General features: G+C 39.2%; 2 protein-coding genes across 5 annotated transcripts in view; one reads left to right on the forward strand and one right to left on the reverse strand.

Moving 5' to 3' along the window:
• Window positions 1-2,612: 2,612 nt before the first annotated feature.
• Window positions 2,613-7,276, forward strand: il22ra2 (interleukin 22 receptor, alpha 2). Its single transcript, XM_085369375.1, has 6 exons — window positions 2,613-2,676; window positions 3,757-3,871; window positions 5,082-5,266; window positions 5,689-5,834; window positions 6,565-6,722; window positions 7,238-7,276. Exons 1-5 carry the CDS (start codon window positions 2,613-2,615, stop codon window positions 6,712-6,714), a joined length of 660 nt encoding a protein of 219 aa, XP_085225501.1. The 3' UTR covers window positions 6,715-6,722; window positions 7,238-7,276.
• Window positions 7,277-8,766: 1,490 nt separating this feature from the next.
• Window positions 8,767-11,929, reverse strand: part of map3k21 (mitogen-activated protein kinase kinase kinase 21) — a 30,252-nt gene continuing 27,089 nt past the window's right edge. For all 4 annotated transcript variants that reach the window (XM_085369729.1, XM_085369727.1, XM_085369731.1 and 1 more), the window contains one exon: window positions 8,767-11,851. In XM_085369729.1, the coding sequence (XP_085225855.1) occupies window positions 11,478-11,851 (374 nt within the window). In that variant the 3' untranslated portion in view covers window positions 8,767-11,477. The remainder of the gene's footprint in view (window positions 11,852-11,929) is intronic.

The raw sequence follows: 11,929 nt of genomic DNA on the forward strand, positions 1-11,929 counted from the left end.
ACTATTTGATTCAATAGATATAAGCTTACACATTTTACTGCTATGTTTAAATTTTGCCATTTATTTACATACTTAGTTAATTTGTTGCCTATTTATTACTTCCAGGAACATATTGTCCATGACACTTTTACCACATTCAATATTAATAGCTAACAAATTAAATGAGCTTAACATTTACACATACCATGTAGCTGCTTGATATGTATTTGTTACTTTTTTCAAACTTTCATCTGCATATCCACAAATTGTAGCTTTCAACTTTAAATTTGTTGTTAAACAGTATGTTTGATTTTTTTTTCAATTACTTTTAACTATTTCAAATGTTAATTTCGACTTACGTTTTTCACAACTACTTTAATATGTAGTAGAGTGTAACCACTTATCAGTATACCAGTTAATTAGTATAAAAAAACGGGTTTTTTTGTTTTGTTTTAAATTAAATTAATATTTTTCAAATCCTGAAAGGCTGCTGAAGGGTTTGCCCCTGTGCTAAATTATGAAGAAAAAGAAAAGATGAAGTCTAGCTGCAATAATGTCAAATAAAATAATAAAGTAATTTGCATAGGTTCATGTTCTGCATTACCTAATAACAGCTGCTATAAATACTCACTGGTGGCAATATACCTGATAATGAACACAGAGTGGAAATATGAAGTGTGATGAAAAGGGGCAGGTCATGCATAGGAAATCATTATGTAACAGAGTTCCAGTAAACTCTTACACAAGGATTAGCATTGCTTATAACTGGGTAGACCAGAAATGGGGCAGTGTGGTAATCCTCCTGAACGACAGGGAACCAACAAAGGCCTTAGCAGGAGTAACCTACATCTGGGTTACTAAAGGTGTTTCCATGTTGACACTGAGATTAATGGGAAATGCACCTTTTCACACAATGCACTGCATTATACAGAACTGTGCAAAAGTAGTGAGTTAACCCAATTCTTCTAAAGAGCCAGAGTTTCTTGTATTTAAAAAAACAAACAAACAAACAAAGAAAGTGATCTTGAGCAATAGATTACTTAAATTCTCCAGTCTTTCTAAATGACCATGTCTGTGTTTTTGCTTCACTATTGGCTGGTTTTTCATTTATTTTTAGATGAGGTGGGAATCACCAGACACCCACATTATTATTATTATTATTATTATTATTATTAGCACAATATTTCACTCACAATATGAAATTAATGTGACTTTTAACATTTTCCAATATGCTGACCAAGTTTCCTGTTATACAGTAATGTAACCAGAATGCAACCAACAGCCAGCCAGTTGAGTTCCCTCACGTTGTGCTCATTGACAAAGATGGCAACATGTTAGAAAACTGTCTGCATTTAGAAAATAGACCATATTTATTTGCAAACCTTCAACAATCTCCCTGAAAGTGATTTTAGTCAATCCAAGGCAGACAGCGACTTCTTTTGGAAAGTTCACCTCTTATCAGGTAACCCGTTGAATGGCTTTGGACAACTATTTAGTCGCCACGATCTGTCACAGAATGTGAAGAAATTCAACACAGTCACCACGCAGCCACTTATTCTAGATGCAATGAAGTTGCTGTCCTATTTTTGCTGGGGTGTCTAAGCCATTAGCTTCGAATAAGTTTCCTTAGCTAATGTTATCTCGGGAGGAGTAGTATTCCCAGAGTATTTTAATTTATTTAATAAAATATCAATATTTGGTGTCCTTGTATTGACACAATTTTGCCAAACAAAATATTGTAATTTTAAGTTGTGTTGATGTTTTTCACGCAATTTTTTTTATTTTCAAATTTTAGTCCAATCCTTGAACCTGCCCACACTTAGCAAATAGCCAGTTTTAAATCAGAGCCTTCTACACTTTGTAATTGGCAGCCTATCACAAAGGCATACAATCTGATTTCTTTAGTAAATATACAAAGATGCCAAAGATAACAGTTTGGTAGGCATAAAGTGGTATTTTCTGCCAACAAAGTGATTTGTAAAGAGCTATAAGGTGAAAACTTCTGTCCCTAAAAAAATTGAGGAAACTGGATAAGTGCTGAAAAAGAAGTTGCACTGCTAAAAAATGGAATAATGAACACAGAAAGGTGCCATCAGATTGTGGTACCAACAATACATCGCAAGCATCAGATTGGCAACAGCTTAATTTTTAAGCATGACCGAAATCCCAAACACACTGCTAATGCAGTAAAAGCAGTTTAGAAGGAGTTTCAGTAAACCCATTTTCCTAGCAGAATACAAAGAATGAGGGGGGACTCAAGTATCCTCAGGTTTACTGCTATTGTAAGAGCTTTGTGTCTTTTGTGTTTTAAAACTGACTTCGGCAGGAATGACCCAGAAAAGTCATGATATTCAATACTTTAGCACACATTAGGGTGGCACACAAGTAACGTGATCTGACACTTTTTTGTTTTGGATCCTTTTGTACGATTTGTAAAAAACACAGGAAAAAAAAAACATCTTATTACATCAAATAAGTAACACTATATCCTATATCTGTGTCCAAATGCCATATAAGGAACGCCAGGGGAAGTTGATGGCATGTTAAAGGCAAGGGTGTTTCCAACAGCACCAGTCCAGTGTGGCTCGTTGTGAACATTTGCACGTTGGTCGTCCACAAACCACATAAACACCATGACATCTCTCCTGCTTGGAGCAGCGCTGCTGGGCAACTTGGGCATCTCTGTCACAGCACAAGGTAACTTCTTAGAATTTATTTCTCTGTATTTTTATTTCCATGTAAAACATGTGGTTTAGGGCTGTTCTTGATCTAAAGTTAGGCTGATTTACATCTGCCTCACCTCACTGCTCCCATAATAAAACCAAGAAGTATAACTTTACTGGTGCCACAGAAAACCAAACCAACCAATAGCAGAACTTACAGCATCTTCTGCTAGAAATCTACTTTTTCATTACCTTTTCCCTAGTCTAAAATTCATTAGTAAATCCTGAACAACTGAAACACACTTTTTGAGTGATTGTATTGTATCTTTATTTATTTCAGACATAATAAAACAAACAACCAAAAAACAAAAAAAACCAATATATACTCGTCTACATGTACTTTCGTTTACGGATACGAATATATGTGTAGATATACACACACACACGTATTTGTACAGACAAGCAAAAAAGAAATATAATAAAATAAAACACATTCGTCTAACATGAAATAACAATTGTTTGGTCTGAAAAGGAGTAGGAAGAAGTATACACATACTTATTAACTCCTACCCTATCAAAGTCTAGACTTGTTGAAATAAAGAATGAAGTGTAATGTTATTGTTGGGAGTGAAAACAAAGTTGGTCCGACGCTGCTGTGTTTGTTCAGAAAGAACAACAGACAAAGGTGTGAGAAAAAGATGATTTTTGCCATGAGAATTATTTGTATTGTTTTGTGTGTTCGGGTTTTTTTTGTTTGTTTGTTTGTTTTTTTACTAATAATTGAACTGCAGTGTGTTAAGTTTGGACAGGAGCTGCTGTTGATCTTTTAGAAATGTTAAAAGCATCTTCTTCTTTGCAAGTTGCCCTCTATAAAATCCATGCAGCGTAATGTGAAAAGCTTAGAAAACTCTTACTAAATTCTGGGGTTCAGTGCCTTTCAGAGTGTAAAATTAACAGATTTTATATGTTGTCATTTACCTTTACAGTATTTACTATACTATTATTCTGTGTATGTGATCATTATCTTTACTATGTTTCTGAATAATACACATTAGTATGGACATTGTCTTTGCATAAACCCAGACTGTTCTTCATTATGTTTTCACACTTCCAGTGATACTGCCTCGACCCAGCCAGGTGAGGTTTGACTCAGTGGACTATAAAAACATCCTGAACTGGACTCCACCCACCACGAACTCTTCTCTGCAGTACAACGTCCAGTGGAAGATGTGAGAACACACACACACACACACACACACACACACACACACACACACACACACACACACACACACACACGTGCAGGAGCACAGTTTTAACTACAAAAAAGGAAGCAAGACTCTTTTACAAGTAACAGTCCTGCATGATATTGAAAATATCAAAATAAAAGCATTCATTCAGCAGCGAAACATTGCCTCTTCTGCATTATATCTGATCATTGTATCATTATTGCTGATGTATCAGCAAATGAAGTGTTTTGCAGTTAAGGTGGAACTTACTGAGTTAGACTACATGGAGTAAAGTATTGACTCGTGCCACGAAGCTCCTGACATACAGTTTTTTTTGCTGAGTTTTGGAGTAGGGCTGGGTATCAATTTTGATTTCTATAACAGATTCAATTTCGATTCACAAGGTCTCGATTCGATTTGATTCAATTCAATTTTCACTGAGACAGTCAGAAACATAATTCTGATCATTTGTCAGTACATATCCATATTTTTTAATATCTAGGTATAAAAACAAAGCTGACACTTGTCAGACTTCATCGGAGGTGTAAGCATCACAGCAGACACCTTTGTAACGGAGGATAAACCAAAGAAAAACATGAAGGAGATTTTCGAGTCCTGGCTTTTTATAGCAGATAACCGCCTTAAAATAATCTGCAGCAGATCAAAAACAGAAAAAAATCACGAATCAATATATGAACATTACCTGATGCTGCTGAAGTGAAGCAGAGCAAAGTTATAGAGGTTTTTATTAGAGACACAACTAAGCCTTTGCAGTTTGGCATAATTTGTAAAAGTTTACATTTCTTCGGTATTGAACAGCAGAAATGAGGCTTTCTTGTCAGCGGTCATTTTTGAAAAAGACTAAACAAAACAGCGGCCGACAGCGCTGAACACAACAGTAGATTGGTGCGAATAAGCCAGCGAATAATGCAGAAAACTGAGATTTGAGATCGGAAACCGGTCTCGAAGTACACCGAGAGAGAGAGCTGTGGAGGAAGTGTGATTTTATGGTGGTGGAAGCAAAACTGCAAAAGTAAGAGGGAATTCATGACGACGTTTTTCAAACTTGAAATGTAGTTTTGATCTTCTTGCTGTTGGTTCAATGAGTCAGAGTATCTGTGTTAATATTATTGCAGCACCCTCAGTAGGATGCTGGGTAGGTTGCACAGGATGAAATAACCATCCTCTGTGTTTATGTCTTCTCCCTCAGTTATGGCGAGCCCGAGTGGATCGATGTGCCAGGCTGTCAAAAGATCCGGAAGCACCACTGTGACCTCAGCGACATGACCTCTGAGCCCAGAGAGTGGTACTACGCCAGAGTTGGTGCTGTGTCTGTGGCCACCAGCAGCAAATCAGCCTGGGCCCTCTCCCCCAGATTCAGCCCGCGTTGGGACAGTGAGTGTTTACACAACTTCTCGCATCATTGTCTGCATCCTCTTTCCGTTCGTTCTCACTTCCCCAAACTGATGCAGGAACGTATGGCAGCAAGCACAGCCTGAAGCCAGGTGCACAGACACTCATGAGCTGGTTCAGCTATTTAAATAGAGCATAACAAAGATCTAAGTTAAGTTAAAAAATGCTCTCTCCAAACTATATATAACTAATGTCAGATAAAAAAAAGCTCCAAAGTTCAGGTTGCATTGTCTTGCAATCCAATCACAGTCACATGACTTCTTTAGACTTCCCTCTTTAAGTTAAAAACAACAGCAGCATACTCTCCGCTGCTTCCTCTCTTTTCCTCTGCGTTGCTTCACGCTCTCACAACTGTGTGTTCATCGCTCTGCGGATAAGCTCAAAGAAATTTGTTTCCCATGCAGCCAAAATCAGCCCCCCTGTGCTGAGACTGAATGTAACCGAACAACCAGCCATTGTGGTCCGAGTGAAGCCCCCCCGAGACCTGGTCCGGAAGCTGCACAGCAATTTGTACTACAAGATCTACTTAACACACCCCAGTGGAGAAGAAGTACGCACACACACTCACACCAAACACCCTGCTGCGCATCCATCTCCACACTGATTAGGCCGGGTTTATTTTAGACTCATTACATCCTGAATGTAATTCCATGGGAAAACTGTGTTTGATTTGTGCACTTGTGATAAATTAATCACACTTAATTGGGAATTTAAGTCAGAACAGCTGAACATGCTGAAATCTCTACATTTCCCCAATTTTAGCACACATTTCAACATTTAAGAATGAAATAATAATCAATAATCGCTGCATTTTCTCTATGATAAGCACCGGATTGCATCTTTTTTTCTCCAGGTTTCACTGTAAACATTAGTAAATTATTCATTGTCAATTCATTCCTCGCTGTTTGTGACACTCAAATACTCACTTTAGAGAAGGTGGCGTGCAGTTTTTTTTCCACAAACACAAACAGTTGCCGTCACAGCAGTATGCAAAAATTAATTTGTTTTTTTTCCCGGAGCTTAAAACAAATAAAATTGAAAGGTTACAGTGGAATCGGTGCACAGTTCCAAAATAGAGAAGGAAGAAGAGGAAGAGCAGCAAATGATGATTGACAAAACAAGAACAACAACAAAAAGAAGAACAAAACAATTTGCATTTTTTCCGCCTGTAGTTCTTGAAATTTTCTGTCAAACTGCACCACCTGTTGCTTCCAGCCGCCCGTTACCGCTGAGGGCTGGTGGACACTCACTGTCTCTCTCTTTATCTCTCTCTCCTTTAGGAGGTGTTTGACATGAAGTGCTGTTCTCACAAGCTGACTCTGAAGGACCTGAATCACAGAGAAGAATACTGCCTCCAAGCTCAGATCGTCCTCCCTCTGCAGGGCAAGCACAGCGCCCGCAGCTCTCTGAAATGCGTCACTACCCTCTGACAACACAGGTATGAAAACACATTCCCTCATATCACATCATTGCATCGTATCATGTCGTGCCGGCTGCAGGGTAGAGACGTGTCTAGCTCCTGTAGATCACCACTGATGCAAATTCCTGCCACAGCGCAAAGCCGCCATATCTGTGAGAAACTGTTGCAGGTGTGTGTTTTAGTTGCCTGCACACCGACCCGTTGGAGAGTATTGTTGATGACCAACAATACTGCTGCAACAAAAGATCACCCGGATGAGATGTCTAGTATCATTTGTCACATCACAATCGCCCGCGGCTTTGAGATAGAGGGGAGGGGAAAGAAACACCCTGGAGGAGTAATCCTATCATGAGTCTGTACATGATGACAGTAATTACCCCAGCTCACCCCGCCCTTTTCACCATATTTAGATCTTTTAGAGAGACAAAACAGAACTGCTCCGTTTGCTGATTTCCTTCTCTCTGCATTTCGTTGCCTTGTACTTGTGACATGTGCAATGACAATAAAGTTGAATTCTATTCTCTTTTCTGCAGACACAGCATCGGCCATCCCTTCAGCTTTAAATATCCATCGCTACCTCGACGGCCACAGCCACACACATCCGTGCAAGTAAAAGTGATGCACTTTATTGTACAAAGCATTAAAGGCCTCATATGAAGGCAAACTTTCACGTTCACCGGAAGAGGATTGCTTTTGTTTTTTTAAACTTAAAGAGTATTTTTTTTAAATTTTTTCTATTCATGGCAAAATATTCTGAACTCACAGGCAGCTTTTCCTCTCCATAAATCATAAAAATATTATTGCAATCTGGTGTGCTCGTTCACACATGGTCAAGATATATTTTCAACTTATGTCTGTTTCCTCATACCTCTCGCACGCAGTCCAGCAGTGAGGATCAGCGAATGCTGCTTTAACGTCTTTAAGAGAGCTTTTTGTAAAGAAAAAAACTCTGCTAAAAGAAAACTGTATGAGAATGTACTGTGCTAAATGTATCACACTACAAATAAAATCCACTGTTGAAATTGACCTCTGTCCTGTAAGTTGGACCCTTTTTGTACAAACAGTAAAGCTGGTGGTGTTTTCGCAGTTTTCTCATCGTCTTCTCCTCTTTGTATTTTATTGCCTACAAAGGTATAGTGTTACGCCTATTTGTGCAGCCATGAATATATAGTTTTTTTAAATTAAAGCTCAGTAATATGCAAAAACAGCAACTTTGATTCTAGTGTGTTTTTTTCTGGTGTTACTCTGTTGTTGTAGTTTAGATTTATTCCAAGACGACAGTGAATACAAACTTAAAGGACAGAGTCACCATAGTGGTGCCTTCAGATTTCAAGAGTCAGACTTTTTAACTTTTGCTAGGAGTCTACATAATACTTTGAAATATAGGGAAAAAAAACCCTACGATATTTTTTATACTTATGTGTCGTATAATAATATAATCTGTGCACTTAGCTTGCTTGTTAAGGAAGATTTAAAAGTAGCGACTGAACCCTCTGAGGTCATCAAGGGTGACTGACTTGCAGTTGAGCTTCAAACCATGTGTTTTTGATGGTTGTCTAAGAATGATTACTTTTTCTTTTACCCTGAATGGCAGGACTTTGGAAAATAATAATAATACAAATCCATGTTCTGATGGTGTAGGTCTGGGCTTTGGGTCTTCACCAACAGTAGCTTCACCTCACTGCGTCAGAAATTATTTTAGTCTTGTGTTGTTGCTACTTTCCCATTCATAGCTGTGAAAAAAAGACCATCTCATGAACTTTACTGTCTTGCCTTTGAATCTGGGCCCTGTCCTTTAACCATCCAGTCTTTGTGCCACGCTTTGGTGGGTTTGCTTCTGTAGGCAGAGGCAGCTTTCAGCTTTTTGAGGGTTTCACAGCATCTTCGGGAACTTTTGAACATGATGCTGAACTACTAGTTGAATTGAATCCCCATAAATCATCTTCAGATGACACAAAAAACTGAAATTATATTTTAAACTGTGTTTGGAAAAAAAAAAAAAAAGACAAACCAATGACATTAGTCTCGACTTAGACTTTATTGAAAACATTGATAAACTGGATACTCTTCATCAATCAGGCATGAAATGACAAATACTGTAATGATATCAAACAGCGCTCACTGAAACAGACGTACTCTAAGCTCAATGTGACACAGTCAGCGTGACACGTGTTCAGTGATTTAAAGGAAGCACTGCATTTAACAGGAAGTTCTCATTTGATTGGGAGGGCGGTGGGTCTTTCAGCTACAGTGCTTCACACTGAGGATCTTTGTGGCGTTTTCATGTGGAGTCGCCTTCTTTGTAGGAACTCCTCACTAGCAGCTAGTTCATTTAGTAGTTTTGGTCCTGAGGACTGAGAGGCCTTAGTGCTGATAGAGCTGAATTTTGGTCCTGTAGCCACACAGCCTGAATGTGCAGTGTCTGGATTCACGAATATTATTGCTGCAGTTTGTAAAATATATTGGCATGTGTGTCTGGGAATGTTTCAGGTCTGCAGTGTTATAGCAGCAGTGCATGCTGGTGTTTAAAGATGCCCTTAATTTATTTCACTTTTAACAGCCCTATGATCAGTAAGGCCCTTTACAGTGTTTAGAGCTGCTCTGAATTCAGTGGTCATAAAACACAGCAACACAGGAAATGATAAAATGCCACAGTGAGATACACATGAGCAATCAGTTATATTTACACCATTTGGAAATTCATATCTTTTAGTAAATGAATACTTGAGTGGGCCACTTTTATATTCAATTTACTTACTAAACAATTACAGGTGGCATTGGGTCCAGCATATATCCTTCATTATCAGCTCTGCATACTGTCAAGTTCACACAAGTCTGGAAGAAACATGTTGACAAATCAACATTCAAAGCCCTTTGTGAATACTGAGGAAAACTAGCATGATCATGAAAGGCAAACGGTGTCTTGACTCGGAATATTTTCTAAATGCAAAAACCTTTTGCTTAACATTGTATAAAAAGTGTACAAAGAGAAACAGATACAACCGACAACCTGACTCAACTAAACGTTAAAACCAGTTACATGTAACAGCGCTATCACAGAATCAAACCAACCAAACTGGGGCTGATTTCTATGACTGAGTGACCGAGCTTTTAAACGACAAAGCTGAAAGGCACACATTTATCAGGTTTACAGTACAAGTATTGCAGTTTTGTGCAGTTGATGCTCTAAACAGTAAGTAAACACTCTCCTGTGTGCACATTTATGGGCTTTGTAGAAATCCTAAACATCCAAGCAGTTTATTTGGGTTTTCCCTCACATGAACATTCACGGCTGATGCGTTCCTCCCGCTCTGCTGCAGTGTGCCAAATAAAGACAATTTTAACAAAGAAAAAACATCTATAAATACTCCATATTCCATATTATCAACACATGACCACAACTCCTAAACGAGAAGATTCCAGGTCTGCTTTGAAGGACTTCCAGTTTTCTACCCGCATTCAGGGAATTCTGGGTGGAAACACACATGCATCTCTACCCGGGTCCAGTATGTAATCTACCTCGAGACAGCGTGGCCTCATGGTAACACGTGACGTAGTCCAGAAATGTGATCTGTTCCTGTGTACTCACGGACAGCAATTAAATATGTGACAGTAACCCCGACTGCAAAACTCAAGTGTTTCAAAAGGAAGTGTAACAGAGCTTTAAAACATGGCTCAGCTGTTTTATTTGAACCTAAACCACAATCTGTGTTTAAACCTAAGATTTTGGTCTGAATCTTAACCATACAAACATGAATCGTGTCTCTTAAGTGAATGCCACCATCTTCCCCTTCCTAGGGTGGACTACACTACAATTTGTAATCATGAACCTCATCATGAACTCTCCTCAGACTGTGTGGCAGATGTTTTTGTGCATACAAACAAACAAACAAACAAACAAAAAAGAAAACATTTTTCTTCATGAAAACAAATTAACAGACACATTTCTCGACTACTCCACGGACTCTTCGAAAACACCAATCTATTGCCCAAGAACAAACTGTACTGCAGCATTGCTGCCTCAGTCATGAAACAGCATTAATGCCATATAAAAGAAAACAAAACTGCCAGCATTAGGCCGATAAAGGATTAAAAGAAATATTTACAAACAAGGCATAGTATATTTTTGTTCAATGTTTTAAGGGTACATGCATGCATGATTTTTAAGTCAAAAAAAAATATTAAAAAATCTAAAAGCGTGATCACACTTTTTTGAAACTGACATGGAATGTGTGTCCTGTTGGTTTCTAAGGTAAGGTCAAGTCTCTTCATATTAAATTACCTATAAAAATATATATATAAATAAAAAGGTGAGGGTATTGTGTTGAGAAAGCTGCAGCAGCGGTCAACGTTTAGCTGCACCGATAGAACGAGAAAGGAAAAGGGTGGGGGGTGACAAGAGCGAGGAAAGGATGGGGAAACAAAGGCAGCAGTCAAGCACCGAGATGATCACAGGAAGAGCTGCTGATCCATCTCTGGAAAGTTCTGCCTTGGTTTCAGAACCCCGTGTGTGTACTAGAAAGAAACACACTGGAACACCTGTGACTCAGGAATTTTCTAAAAGCCTCAGACTCTGCTGCAGTCTAGAACATAGAATATGTGCTAGAACTGCGACAAAGCCGTTTCTATCGCTCTGTATAGAACTTCATCAAATAGAAACAAAGGCAGCCTGCTTCTAAACCCTCCAGGAGTTCTGTGTGTGTAAGTTCTGAACATTCTAGGCTGTGAGCAACAAGCTACAACCACCAGCAAGCAGCTCGCTTCTCGAGACTTCTAAGAGAGGAACTCTTTGTCCAGCTCAAAGACAGAGGGCCGTGCAGGAGAGCTTTGAATGCGGCAGAGCGGCACGGTGCAGTCTCGTTTCTGGCCCTCGGTGTCCATGTCCAGCAGGGAGCAGCCCATCCCTACCTCTGAGGACAGCATCACGTTTAGGTTCTGCGCCGTCTTTTCTCCGGAATAGTGACCCAGGGAGTAGCTTTTGTTGCGTCCTCGCAGCAGAGCCCAGGTGTGGGGTTTGGCCCTGAGTGACACTGGCCGCGGTCTTGTGAAGGCCTCTCCACCAGAGGGCTTCTCTGGCCCTCCATCCTTCTCTTGTTTCTCCTGCTTCTTTTGTGTGACTGGAGGAGGCAGAGCGGGCAGGCCATTGGCTGTGAACAAACGGAGATACATTTTTGGAGTGGGAATCCTTTTTAAACCTGTATATACAAGTTTTCTCACTTTTTGTT

The sequence above is a fragment of the Diplotaxodon limnothrissa genome, linkage group LG13 (assembly GCF_057381915.1).
Source record: "Diplotaxodon limnothrissa isolate DT_005_m linkage group LG13, D_limnothrissa_male_GT1.1, whole genome shotgun sequence".
In the NCBI taxonomy this organism is placed as follows: Eukaryota; Metazoa; Chordata; class Actinopteri; order Cichliformes; family Cichlidae; genus Diplotaxodon; species Diplotaxodon limnothrissa.